At 41.2% G+C, this 15,355-nt stretch overlaps 1 protein-coding gene across 2 annotated transcripts in view; it reads right to left on the bottom strand.

The window, feature by feature from the left end:
- Positions 1-15,355, bottom strand: part of rptor (regulatory associated protein of MTOR, complex 1) — a 198,889-nt gene that overhangs the window by 113,569 nt on the left and 69,965 nt on the right. For both annotated transcript variants that reach the window (XM_083905920.1, XM_083905919.1), the window contains exon 7: positions 11,704-11,879. In XM_083905920.1, coding sequence (XP_083762046.1) covers positions 11,704-11,879 — 176 coding nt within the window. The remainder of the gene's footprint in view (positions 1-11,703; positions 11,880-15,355) is intronic.

Raw genomic sequence — 15,355 nt, forward strand, 5'->3', positions numbered from 1 at the left:
GAATAAGAGCGCGTACGAGTGTGTGGGCGCGGAAAAGTCGAGGGAAGAAGTGAGAGTGTACATATTAAAACTCTTAGGAGGGAAATGAAGTGGATCTTGCGTGAGGGGAATACCAGAGTGAGGAGGAGGAGGAGGAGCGGAATGGCCCCCACTGTGCCGGATCTACAGCTCATTACTCCTTCAATCAGCCTTTCTGTCCCTGAGTCACCGTCTCAATCAGTTATGTAATAGAGGGGCGACGGAGAGATTTTCAAATCCAATCTGCTCTGTCACAGAACTACTGTAGAATATCGATGTGAAATCACAGTGCAGTGCACCGCCGCCGGAGCGAGATCTCAAATCACGATGCATCACGACGAACGTGCCCGCTCTCTGAAAGACAAATGCGAAGACGGAGAGAGGTTCCCGTCTGATCGCCATGAAATCGTTGCTTCATTACCACTTTCATATCACATTACCGTCCGAGAGCGGCGCTCCGGCTACCGGCGGGAACATTATGCTAAATCCCGGAAACATCTCCTGAACACACGTGGACGTCTGACCTTGCCCGGAGGCACAGCTCGAGTGGAAATGGAAATCCACCCCGAGGAACTCGTATATACGTGTAATTTCCGATAATTTAGTGAATTTTAAACACTTTTCTGGTTCAGCAGAGACAGAGCAAAGTTACGGCTTCATTCGGAGGTCAAACCTGGAGCAGATCTGGCAGAAAACGAAGGTTTAAAACAGAGTTTATATTGTGTGTATATACTTAAATCATTCTACATTCTTAATCTGATCTGTATATTAAACAATTGCCGGCAAATTCAAATCAGAAATCCCACTTCTTTACCCCCCATTTATTGTTATTTATGTTTTCATTTAAATCTATTTCTCTGTACTCGTTTGCACAACCTACTTTGGTTTTAAACTGTACTTTCCTATAATGTAATGTATAAATAATGTTTTGTAGTTCAAGCGCTAGCAGTGAATTAAAAAAACGGCGCCCTGGTGAGCCGTGACTGTACTGCAGGTGGGCGCCGTGAAGAAGAAGTCATTAAAAAATTAATTTTGCAGTTTAGCGGCTCCGCACAGACACGAAACACAACACAGTTACACTGAGAAAACACACAGCGAGTCGTGTGGAGCTGATTTAATTTGACAGTTTAACAGTTAGTGCAGGTTTTTATTCTTCTTTTATCTGTGGACCGAGTAAAACCGCGGTCCCTGGTTCAAGTTTCACTCGTACGGAAATGCAGAAATCACCAGATGGCGCCTGCTGCCATCTTTATTTAGGTTGAATATTTAGGTGAAGAAATTTAAGGAATATATATTTTTGGGAGACTTGAGAAGCCCAAATGTAGGTTTTGCTGTAATTTCCGCAAAAAAACAACTCCATAATAACTGCCGTTTGTTCTCCCGCCCGACAGCGGCGACAGGTTTATTTCTCGACTTTGAAAAGTCGCGGCCACTAAATCTCCGCACTTCTCCTCCGATTAAATCATTGCTGACAAAAATGTTGATGCTCTGCTTGGAAACGAAATAACGATGAAGTATGGTGTTTTTACGTCTGTGGAGGAGAGGAGAGTTTTGACCTTTACTTATTTGATTTTATTTAACACACAAAAACAGAAAACTGCACATATTTATGTACGTATTCACAGCCCGTTTCAGGTCACACGGATGCGTATTATCAAAAACGTACAGTTTCTACTATTTTATAATAAAGCCTCTTTATCGAAGTGAAAATAAATGGGTATATTTGGGATTTTATTCTTAAAGTTTTTAACCAAGGTGTCATTTACTGATGTCCCTCATTCAAACTCAATGGCAAGGGCACTATTTTTAGGCGTAAATAAATAATTAGAATATGATGAAATCAAAAATATTGAGTGCTATGCTGACAATTGTATAGAAATTAGCATTTTTAACTGAGTCTCTAAAGTAACGCTAAACTTTAAAAAACAGAGGCACTCATACGCAGCACACAGGTACGCTGGTTATTTGTAGCGCTGCTCTTTTCCAGTTCGACTGTAGGCATGCTAACGGCGCTAAAGGAGCTAACGCAGCTAATGTAGCTAACTGGTAAACAGCTCCTAGACTCTGTTGCCGCGTCACGTAAACATGACGTTCATGCAAGTCTTATTCCGGTCAGTTGCCAAGGAAACACGCCATGCGTTAATGAGCGTTAGCGTTGACGCCGCTAACGTGACCAGCATTAATATTTTTATGACTGGGCCTGACGAAGGATCGCAGACTACGTGATCTGTCAAAGCAACTGAACGCACCAAACTCTCGCGAGAGCAACAGGTTATAAAGCACAAAAAAAAATTGGGATTGTTCTTTGGATATTCCCGCTACTTCCTGTCGTCTTTTGATGCTATTTCCTGTGTCCCACCTCCTCTTTTTCAATGGCTGTTGGCAGTTGGGTTGCTAAAGTCTTATAGCGTGTCCCACCAGCTTACGATGCGGCAAAAAAAACGATCAGGACCGGTGCTGGATCCGTCCTGTCAGAGTTCACTGTGCTCTTTAAATCCACAGAGATCCACGGAAACTTGACAGAGTGAATATATCGGATCCTTTTAAAGCCCCCGGTGTGCTTTGTGTTTTTTTTTTTGAGTTTGGAAAACAGGTGCAGAGAAAACTGACATCTTAAAACTTCCTGAGTAACTTCCCTTCATCTTTGACTCCAGAGAGTCACTGAAAGTTCACGAGCGAGGGGGGGAGGGGAAACGAATGGATGCAATTTGGCTTTGTGACAAGAGTTCAACTCTGGAGTCTATCGGCTAAAGGTAGCTTTGTTGCCAAGAAGAATAAGCGAGAGTATTAGCATATTGTTTACCGAGAGTTAACCACGAAATCTGTCGCTTGCGTTTGTTCCCATCGTCCCATCTCTCTGGATCTGTGAGGATCCGGTAGAATGAAAGTTATCTCCAACTGTTTTGACCAACATCTTCAATTTTATGATGATGACCTTTGAAGGTTCCCTCCCTCGATACCAAGGTACAAGGCGTCTGGATCTAGTATCTCAAAGCTTACTAAGGCTAGCTTTACACGACAACGATCTGAACACAAATCGCAAAAAGTGGCGTTGCGTTCCCACTTTTTATTTTACGTTTAGACGAGCGTCTTTGGGTGGAAATCTGCACACGGTGACGCAAAAGTGAAATGTGAAATTTGCTGTAGTATGCATGCCAGGTGGCTAGGTGGCACTGTGAAGCACTGCCATACAACAACACCCGGAGCGCAGGAGCATTAAAACTTCCTTCTACTTCTCTCTAGTAGCACGAAGTAGCAGCTAAGGCAACTTGAATGTCCGACTGGTGGATAAAATCCGACATGTTTGTTGTTGTTTGGATGTTGACTTTTGCGTTTTCAACCCTTTCAGACGGGAACGCGACGGTGGAGCGTTTTTACGATTATTTCCACTCTGGAGGGTGGTTTAATTTTTTTTTGCGTTTTTTAAGCCCCAAAAACGCTGTCTCCGTCTAAACGAAAGGCACATCTGATAAAATATTTTGTTTGTTTGTTTTGGCGGACTTGGGGATTTTTGGAAGCAGAAACAGGCTAAAAGTGTAGAGCACAAGTAAATGTCACCTAAACCAAGCATCGATCAAGACTATTGAGTCAGACTATTATTTTCCTGAATAACTGATTTTGATTTTGGTTTTTTCGCCATCTGATAAAATATAAGTCTTCAATGACAACAAATAATACAGAAGTCTGTCTTTCCAAACTACATTTTATGCCCACAGTGCACAATTTCCAACTAAATAAATGTTAAAAACATGAAACAGGTCATCAAAAACCTAGTTTAGGATGAAAAAGTAAATACAATTTGTAAATCAGCCAATACTGATGATCAAATGATGGCAAATATAGGCCCATTATTATGTGAGGGAAACCAAAACATCTACCAATAAAAGTCTCTATATCTAAATCATACACACTACAGAGTCATTATTTAGCATATAATCGGAGCTTGACCTTTAATCCTCACAGGGTGAACAGTGTGAGGCTCCTTTAAATCATCATGCAGAAAACGTAGAGTGACGATTGAACGGCTCGGACTGTGTGAAGTGTTTCTTTTTTTTTGTTTTTTTGTTCCTGAGGTGAACGTGCAGCTCTCTTCAAATCCACTGAGATCACAGCAGGCTTTAACTCAGCTCAGGCGAGCGCAGTGTTATGTAACACTTTCCACCTCTGTGGTTCAGCACAGACGCATCCAGAAATACAAAGGGTTTGTCCACACTTTTTAACATCATATATATATATATATATGTATATATGTATATATAAAAATGTATATATATGTATATATATATATGTACATATATATATATATATACATATATATACGTATATATGTATGTATATATATATATATGTACATATATATATATATATATACATATATATACACATATGTACATAAATATACATACATATACATATATGTACATATATATACACATACATATATACATACATATATGTATATATACAAACATATGGTAAATGATAAACGGTTTTGTATTTATACAAAGCATATATATGTATACATATATACACATATATACATACATACACATATAATACATACATACATATGTATATATACATATACACACACATATATACATATATACATATGTATATATACATATACACACACATATATACATATATACACACACATATACATGCAACCCCTTTAACCCCTTTAAGATGTAGTTTATTGATCACAATACAATTATAGTTATAGTAACGTACAGTTTCTATATACTTAATCTAGACTTTATATATAAATATTTTAACTGTTCTTCTTACATATTTAACTTTTTTTTTTAACAGTGTCCTATATCCTTGCCTCGCCTATTTTTCTTTACTTTCTTATTTCTGTATTTATGTGCGTGTTCATGTTTTTCTGGTGCCTTTTACATAAGCTTTGCACACATTTGTGCACAAATGACAAATAAAACATCTTTGAATCTCGTGCGCGTGAACGCGGATGTGTATCGTGACGAGCTACAAGTGTTTTTTTTTTTTTTTTATAAAGTCGGTTGAATTTAAGATTAGAATTAGGTTTAAGTTAAGGGTTAGGGCTTAATCTTGTCATAGTTAAGGGGCTAGGGAATTCATTATGCCAATGACGGTCTTCACCAAGAAAGCTGTACAAGAATATGTGAGTGTATTAGGGCTGTGAAAAAGGGCTTAATTATCTTCATGCTACCTATAGAAGCTGGTAATGAGAGGATAGTGTGTACATTACATCTGTGCCGCCGCTGCACACACACACACACACACACACACACACACACACACACACAGCACATACATTAAGATAATGAGATTCACTACAGCACCATGTATGAGATCAGAGCTGCACACATACTTGTGTGAACATGTGATCGTCAGCATGTACGCCACTGCTTCTGTATCAGAACAACCGCCGTTATTCATATGAATGCAGGCGAGCACGGCGCCCCCCCCAGGGCCTGGTGTGCATGTGCAGAGCTGCTGGCGCTTTACAGTCCACGCTGCTGGTGAACGGATGAATCACAGACGTGATGTACACATAATTTCTGCAAGATAATCTTTCTGTTCTAGTCGAGTGGTTGAATTAGACTCTTAAAAAAAAATCTAACCAGTTTAATTTGAGCTTCATAAATCACACTTTGCCTCAGTGGTGAAACACTGAAGACCCTTGGCTCCAAAACAAATTAGAAGGGCGTCCACGTTCTAATTTGTTCCGAGACGAGGGTCTTTAAATATTTTTTGGGGTTTTTTTTCTCGACGCGACGGCGTTTCACTTCATTTCTTTCAGCCCGTGGCGCTCTCGGTTTTGCACTCCCACGGTGCCGAGCATAAACCTGTCGCTAAAAAGAAACCGATTTATCCATGTAGAAGCAGAGTAGAAGCTGGTGTAAATGTCGGTACAACATCAAGCAACTTCCTGGTGGCGCTGCTCCGCTAGATCCACTCCTATGAATCCCCAGGATGGGATTGTTGATTGTTATTCTACTGGTTTCTTGTTTGTAACTTGACTGCTGCCGTATGCTAATGGCTCAATAAAGTATTTGTCCATTCGTTACCTCAACCGTAAATTCCCCTTGTTAAGGGAAGTGGTATTGGGACATAACTACATGCAAATTAGCGTAGTGAACGTAACAAACGTGCTACAATAAACCTACAATTGTCACATGTTGAAAATTCTACCGGTGGATCGTGCTACCATTTTCATCTATTACAAAGATCTATTGCCATCTTTGTTGAAAAATATCAGCCGGATCGCTGAATTCGCAAAGCATCATGGGTAATTTCATCTTCCACTTCTTTTTAAGCCAGCATCAGAGCTCACTACATTTTGAGGGTTTATTATAAACCACCTTACACGTGGATGACAAAATGTAGGGTTAGGGTAAAAATGTAGGGTTAGGGGAGGTATTGGGACAGGGCCTTAATCTAATTTATTCTATTGATAGACAACCGCCAATGACAATTTCACTTCAGATTAAAAGCTCGACAGAAATACTGACGCCATTTAAATCGAGATATACATCTATCCATCCGTCTTTGGGGTTTACCATAGTAATGGACGTACGTACTAGTTGTGTATGGTGGAAAAAGTAACAACGTAACAAACGTCCAACGTGACACACACACACAGCTTGATCCCCCCTTGTTCCCTGTGTCTTTACTTAAAGACGCTCACTTCCTGTCCTCCCTCCAGCAGCAGTATGGCAGGATGGAAAAATCCCTTCAAGGCCGGCACTCCGTCAGTAACGATTTTCTGCTCGGCCGAGCAATGAAAGGTACATATGCACTCGTTCCCGCCTGGCACTTTCTCTTTCACCCTCCGTAAACCACTGTAAACCACCGTCACCCATCCCACAGAGCATCTAATGGAAGTGTTAAAGCCAAGGTAAGCCTTCACACCAGAGGATCCCCTCAAAACATCCAAACACCCACTCCACCCCTAACTTATCCATCGTCCCTCACTCTGGGGCTGTTGTGAAATTAAACACAGCACGGCGCTGTCTTTATTTAGAAAATAATAAGCAGACAGGACAGTCAGCGAATAACTAAACAAAGACAGAGGGAGGTACGGAGGCGTCGTCTTCCACGATGGAGATGCAGGTCACATCTGCCACGTTCATATCAGCAGGGAGATTTCTGCGCACTGGGATTCTTACCCAAGTCAAATTGTTATTCTCGACCGAACCTGACAGGAGGAGGAGGAGGAGGAGGACGCTGAAGAATCACTGATGACCTCTCCACGCGAACACGCGAAAAAAACCTTGCATCTCGGGATAAGCTACGAGCAAATCTAGAGAGTCATGAGAGAGTCCTGGGAGTGCAGAACCAAACATATGTTTCAGTGATGTCACGTATTAAAGGGTAGACGATCCACGCTAGTTTTTCACACCATCTCACTTCACTCGTCTAGCCGTCAACAAACACGAATAACGCATACGGTGATTTCGATATTTTTAGGGTTCGAGCACAAGTTGCGTAGAATCCTCTAGAAATGCAAGGAGATATAATTATTTGTATTTTTCTGCCAAATGAATTGGGTTTTTGAGGTCTTTCCAATGCCCGAAAAACTGGAAAAGGTTTGGGGGAACGTACGTTCATTAGGTCGGGACGGTCAAAAAATATAGTGAAGACCTATGCTCCAAGACCAATAGGAAAGCAGCCATCTTGAATTGAACGTTCACCAATTGGTGATGTTTGGCGATTTAACCCCCAATGGTATTCAAACAAATTTGTCCTTGAGTTTTCGTACGTTGAAAATTGGATGTGGGAGGGGCCAATAAGTGCGCTGCCCTCTGTCCAAATTCACCCTGAACTTCACAATTATATTACATGCACGAAACTTGGTACACGCGTTCATTAGGTCGGGATGGTCAAAAAATATAATGAAGACCTATGCTCTAAAACCAACAGGAAAGCTGCAATCTTGGATCGAACGTTCACCAATTGGCGATTTTCGGCGATTTAACCCCCAATGGTATTTGAGCGAACTTGTCCTAGAGTTTTTTCGTACGTTCATCTTCAAACTTGTTAAGTTGAGTTTGCAGCTTCTTAAATGTGAATATTTTCTGGTTTATTTGCTCCATATAGTGATATATCAGTAAAATTCTTGAATTTTGGTTTTTGTGGACAAAGCAAAACATTTGAGAACATCATCATTTCCAAAACTTTCGGACATTTTGTGGACCAAATATGTAAATAGTTGAGAAAATAATCAACAGTATGACATAATAGAATATGAGTTGCAGCCAAACTTTATAGTATTGAAAAAAAGATGTGGTTATCAGCCCAAATAGTCGAGCCACTGCATAACACTGCTTCATGTCAAGTTCTAAAAGTAATAAACGGTTATATTTATGTAACTCAAAGAGATTCCCAGGATAAAACTAACAAAAAAAAACAACATTAACACCAGTTATCTGTTTTATTGCTGTGGCTGCTCGGTGAAAACACAACACTGTGTTTAATTATGAATAATTTTGAATAATAATAATAAACCTTATTTTTGTTTCTTTGTTGACCAATCTGGACTAATTACATCATTACATTTAGTGCAGTACCCGTTCAATATGTGCTTGTGTTTTGTGTATTTCTGTGTTTATAGAGTGTTTTCCCCCCCCAGTGTATATTGAATGGAAACTATTACACAACACACGTTCTGTGCTGTGTGAGAGGTGGAGGAAGCTGCTCTTTAAGCAATACACTTGTCCCATTTTTACCGATATCTCTTGTATTTCAATGCCAAAGTCGGCACCGCACACACTGGTGCCCTTAGTAAGTCCTCTGCCGAGGTTGAGGACCATCAAGTGATAGATTGAAGATTGTTTCTGCCAAAAAAATCAAGATATAATTATCTTTTTAAAGCTTTGGTGCTGACTGCTAACATTCATATTTAATTATTATCATATTCATATGCGCTAAATGGGAATTTCATATATAATGCTTGAAAAGGCTAAAGCGGGAATGAAGTTTATTACCAACGAAACATGTTAAACTCATTTAAGGGTAACTAAATGCTCTCTTCTGAGGCCAAATCCGCCCAATATCTGATTTTGAAAAATGCCAAGAAGTGGGCAGAGAGCTGAGGGAGGGAGGAGCAGAACAGGGGGTGTGGTCTGGCATATAAAAGAGGGAGGAGTTTGAGACAACAAGCCTCACACTGATTGGATAAGAGGCTGACGAAGCGTTGACTAAGAAAGCCAAAGTTTGAATGCAGTAGCTGGTGTTTGACCAGAGAGGGCAGTAGAGGCACATATTTTTTTTCATCACAACATGTATAATTTCGATACTTAGCACTAAACCGTGAAGATTTGTGCCTGGATCAACAAATAACAACTGGTTTACACCTGAAAAATGTGGTTTAAGTTAGACTACACTAGAAGATAGAGGGTGTGAATGTTCATATCATCCAGCAGGTTTTTATTTCCCCAACTTATTCTCCAAAATGGAATGATGGGAAATATCAATATTAATGGCAAAAACACCGAGACCTCATTATGGTGAAGGTCACAGCGGGGCTGTGGATTGAGAGCGGAGGAAGATAAACGAAACCCTTGAGCGTTTATGGCAGAGGAGAAACATTGCGCTCGCTGCCGGACGCCTTGCTGTCATCCTCGCTAACGCGCTTTCAAAAAGAAGAAGAAGAAGCAAAAAAAAAAAATCCTTTTTGAAACGTGGCGTTTCTTTCTTTTTTTTTTTTTTGGCTGAACATTTGTGAAATCATCCTGTGACTTTTTAATGTGTGCAAAGTGAATTCAAGTCATTAAAATGCAAAAGAGAGCAAGTGCAGGTAAGTCAGGATTAACAGCAGCACCGCAGGGACGTGGTTCACTGCAGATAGAGACTGAATCTGAGCAGGTAGTGATGATGATGATGATGATGTTCAACTGCAACCACTGAATATCACAAAACAGGCAATCGCTTCAAATTAGAGGTCGACGGATAAGGTTGATGATGATTTTTACACCTTATATCGGCATGTCTGGGATATTCGTGTCATTTTGAACAGTACGAGCTAACTGTGTTTATACAGTTTATAGTCAGTTAAAAAAAAAAGGCAGACCTGGTGAAAATCTACGTCTGAAAAGGATTGGGGGAATGTATGTGCAAAACTGGATGTGGGAGGGACCAATAAGTGCTCCGCCCCCTGTCCAAATTCACCCCAAATTCAACAGCACAATTATCGTACATGCACGAAACTTGGTGCACGCGTTCATTAGATCGGGACGGTCAAAAAATATAGTGAAGACCTATGCTCTAAAACCAACAGGAAAGCCGCAATCTTGGATTGAACGTCCACTAATTGGTAATTTCGGCGATTTCGCGGGGGATGTACGTCGAAAATTGGATGTGGGAGGGGCCAATAAGTGCGCCGCCCCCTGTCTAAATGCACCCTGAACAGCAAAATTATTGTATATGCACGAAACTTGGTACACGTGTTCATTAGGTCGGGACGGTCAAAAAATATATTCAAGACCTATGCTCTAAAACCAACAGGAAAGCCGCCATCTTGGATTGAACGTTCACCAATTGCCGTTTTTCGGCGATTTAACCCCCAATGGTATTGGAATGAATTTGTCCTAGAGTTTTCGTACGTTGAAAATTGGATGTGGGAGGGGCCAATAAGTGCGCTGCCCCCTGTCCAAATTCAACCTGAACGGCACAATTATCATACATGCACAAAACTTGGTACACACGTTCATTAGGTCAAGACGGTCAAAAGATATAGTGAAGACCTATGCTCTAAAACCAACAGGAAAGCCGCCATCTTGGATTGAACGTTCACTAATTGGCAATTTTGCCGATTTCGCTTTCAGTCGCCATGAAAAGGCGTCATGCGTCAACGCCATTAATGCCGTGTACAGCGCTAGTAAAAAGTAAACAAAAACTTGATCAAATCTCCCACATGAAGCCACTGTGCTTGATTATTCCTCAGGTTTTTCACTGAACTCTCCAGTGCTGTGGACGTTGGTTTACATTTTATATCATGGTCTGAATATTTCTCATCACTGCCGAAAAATATTGAGCAGAGTCTGAGCTCAGAGTAATGTTTGCTCCCGCTCCCGAGGACACATAAGCGCGAACAAAGATCCGACCCGCCGCTAACTGGCTTTATGAATTAATGGCCCTCATGGGTTCCTCTTGGCGACAGGGAAAACAAATGTCTGATCATTTTAGACAAACAAAAAAAGTTACAGAATAAAACAGACTCAATTCAGCCTCGATGTTATTATTAAAACCTTTGAATTAAGCCACCGTATTATTAACATCCTTGAACAAACTTCTTTTTATGAAAATTACAAAGCGGGGTTTTTCCATCCAGAGAAATTCAAAGCGGCATCGAGACTGAGCGGGATCACGGCGAGAGAGAGAACTTCCTTGAACTTTTTTTTTTGTTTTCTCTGAAAAGCATAACCCTGTGCATAAATCGTTGCAAAGTTAAAAGTTTCTCCCCGCTGTTTAAAGCCTGCTTGGGTTTCATTAATGAAAAACACTGTCAGCGAGGTGACAAAAACTTTCAACCTCCGCATCACGTCAAAGTGAATTTGGGAACACATTCTGACTGTGGCAGGTGCAGCAGCTATCTGAGGGCTTTCTTCACTACTTTTTGTTTTTAATGTGTCATTAGAAACCGCGACAGAAGCCGCGGCAGACGGCGGAAGGGAGAGGAAAAGTTGCCAACGTTACCATCGGAGAGCGATCTTGATGGGCGTGGTGAGGCAGGAGGTGAAGAGGTCGGCGGGGAGGTCGGGGTTCATGGGCAGCAGCTCGCTGGCCTCGCAGGCTGCCAGCTGGATGCAGTTCTTCATGGAGGGCGGCAGCGGCATCTGAGCCAGAGGGTGGCTCGGATTGATGGCCGCCACCTGAGAGGAGACAACACAGACAGGGTCATTAGTAAGGCTCGAGAATTAATTGTTTTCAAAGGGAAATCGCAATCTCAAACTCCATTTTGGACACCCTTCCCTTGGGATACCAGAGTAATGGTACGGTACGATAAGGGTGGAGCTTGACCCACGACAATTAGCTGATCGGGCGACAGAAAATCGTCCATAGTTTCTTCAACGCCGCTTGACGCCTTGTTGAGTCAAACGGCCGCAAACGGAGCAGAAACAACAACAAAAAAGCTGCTGTGCGTCCTCCTTTGTTGTCCGTTTGTTGACATCGGTACAACATCACACTACGTATCCCGCCGAGTCTGGGGTCTATTTACGTGCTATGTTTTACCTATTTAAGGACAGAGGCAAGTGGGATGAAAAAACTGAGCTGGAAATGACAAAACAGGAGGAATCAGAGCAAATATCAAAATCATCTGGATCGGATATCAAAAGATATGGAGCAAGTTTGCGAAGTATTGGTCCAATCCTGTGAAAATCACTGGATCAGATGTCTGGAACATCTAATCTGACCATACAAAAACAGTGGTCGACAAGGAAGACAGAATATACATAACAGCCACCAGGGGGCGACTCCACTGCTTGTAAAAAGAACTTTGAAAGTTTCAGCTCTTCTTCAACAGAACATGATGTATTTTTTGATAAAGGTATAGCACAGCACATGCGTAGTGGAATCCTAAAAAAAATTTGCAAAACATCAATATTGTGGCAGCCAAAAATCAAATCAAAATCTTGATGTTTCAAAACAGGAGTTCAGATACTTACGAGTGAAGTCACGACTGGTTGCCACCTAATCCAAAAACTCTACATTTCAAATCAATGCTTCACACAGTGTGAGAATGTGGGTGCTGTTTACTACTTCTTTTATAGGCGCGGAATACTGTGGCACAGTTGGAACATTATGTTTTTGCAATGGCTGGTTGTTATTATGACTAGGTGGTAAATGCATCAGCACAAATGTGTTGTTAACAGCTCGATGTTTTTTTTTAAAAAGACGCAAAGACAACTCTGTGAGACGGCGGAGTGCGGGGAGATTCTCGAGGTTGTGACACCAGTATCAGACGAGAAGAAGTGGCGCCGAGCCATCGCTAATTAGCACCGCGTTACCACCTACACAAGCCTGTTCTCACTGCCGCAGTCACTTTTGCTAGCTGTTTGTGTTCATCTCACCACATCTGGCATCTCCCCGTCAGTCAGTCAGTCTCCGAAACCACAAACTTTTTTTTTCCCTCAACAAAGACGAGTCTCTCCACTTTGTTTCGTCACTTGTCAAATTTAAGTGACAGATTTCACGGAGACCAGACACTCATGCCATTTCTCCCAGAGTGAGCTCACAGACATTAAATCATACTAGTGCACACTGCTGGGTGATATTCTGGTAAAAACAGGTATTTGGGGGGTATGAAGAACGTCTTTGGTGTATCAAGAACGTCTTGGGGTATCAAGAACATCTTTGGTGTATCAATAACGTCTTGGAGTATCAAGAACGTCTTGGGGTATCAAGAACGTCTTTGGTGTATCAATAACGTCTTGGGGTATCAAGAACGTCTTGGGGTATCAAGAACCTCTTGGGGTATCAAGAACGTCTTGGGGTATCAAGAACGTCTTGGGGTATCAAGAACGTCTTGGGGTATCAAGAACATCTTGGGGTATCAAGAACATCTTGGGGTATTAAGAACGTTTTGGGGTATCAAGAACATCTTGTGGTATTAAGAACGTCTTGTGGTATCAAGAACGTCTTGGAGTATCAAGAACGTCTTGGAGTATCAAGAACGTCTTTGGGTATCAAGAACGTCTTGTGGTATCAAGAACGTCTTGGGGTATCAAGAACGTCTTGGGGTTTGGGGTATCAAGAACGTCTTGGAGTATCAAGAACTTCTTGGGGTTTTGGGTAACAAGAACGTCTTGGGGTTTGGGGTATCAAGAACGTCTTGGAGTATCAAGAACTTCTTGGGGTTTTGGGTGACAAGAACTTCTTGGGGTTTGGGGTATCAAGAACGTCTTGGAGTATCAAGAACGTCTTGGGGTTTGGGGTATCAAGAATGTCTTGGGGTATGAAGAATGCATGAAACCATTACAATTGTTGGTCAAACCACTCAGTTGCTAGTAGTTACTACACAAAAGGAATGGAACATCTTTTGCATTTTTTATCCAAACTACTCCAAAGTCATCATCACCCACCCTGGTGTCTTCAGTGAGACACTTGCCAAGTTTGACGGTTCTCAAGCTAACCCTTGAGCAGTTATGCGATAGACGGACATTCTTCAACGCAAGGAAAAAGGCAAGATAATCCGCTGTGGCGACCCATGAAAGGAAAAGACCTCGCATTTATAGGACAATTATCATCACAGAGCTGCAATTTTATGATCTTCATAAGTGACTAAATTGTATTTACCATATTAAAATGTAAAAATCTCAAGTAGTTTTTTTTTGTCTGCATATGGAATATTCAACTCCTTTTTTTCCCAGAAACACTGCTATCGACGCACCACCGCAAAACAACGTCATGATAATGTGATAGTTTATTGATCCCAGGGAGGAAAATTCCCCCTCGTGCTTGCCGTCTTTTAACCACCCGGTGGTAACAAACAACCCTGACGTCCGCTCTCCTTCCTGAGAGCAGCTTTGCTGTGGTAGCTCAACACCCGCGGACGTATCAGTCAATAACCAACAAACATGACAAACGGGAAAGGGCTTTGATTTTGATATGAAACTTTAATTATATTTGGAGCTCGTGACTATTTATGTGCTTATCGTTGTTGTTGTGCTGCTGATTTGTTTGCAGGGAGTTCACTGTGGTTTGTCTTTGCACTAAATAGACTTTAATGAGCTTTGGGCTTTAACGCAAGCAGCAATCCAAGACTTCTCTTTATCATCGCTGACTGTTATGGCCTGTTTCTTTCATGCCGCTGCCCGGCCTAAACTCTGGAAGAAATTAAAGGGAGATAATTATGATGATTATTATTTTTTTGCCTCTATTAGCCTCTATTTCAAGGAAGTCTGAATCCGGCTGCTCACTTCACTTGACTTCAGTAACTGTGCTTGTTTTTTTCTTCTGCCAAATAATTTTTGATCCATAACAACATCAGCCGTTCTGGGTCTGAAAATGTCGCAGTCCTTGTTTGCGAAGAGGAATTTTGATGACATGTCCTCTAATCTGATGTGTCATGTTTCACAGACTAAAGTCAAGGCTCCAGTGTTTTTGGCATTTCAACAAGAAAGAGATCAAAAAAAAAATTTATATACTGATCTTTGATTTCGTTGACATTTTATTGTCTTTTTTAAAAGTAAGTAAACACCTTGGTTGACATCAAATTCAAGGACTTTTCAAGGCCCAACTCCCTCAAATTCAAGGGCCGAATGTGCTGAAACAGCTTAAGATGAGAGTGTCCACGGTGTAATGTTAAAATTCAATTTCTCTGTCTCAGAGCTACATGTACCCAACA

This window comes from Microchirus variegatus, assembly GCF_963457635.1.
Source record: "Microchirus variegatus genome assembly, chromosome: 19".
Classification (NCBI taxonomy): Eukaryota; Metazoa; Chordata; class Actinopteri; order Pleuronectiformes; family Soleidae; genus Microchirus; species Microchirus variegatus.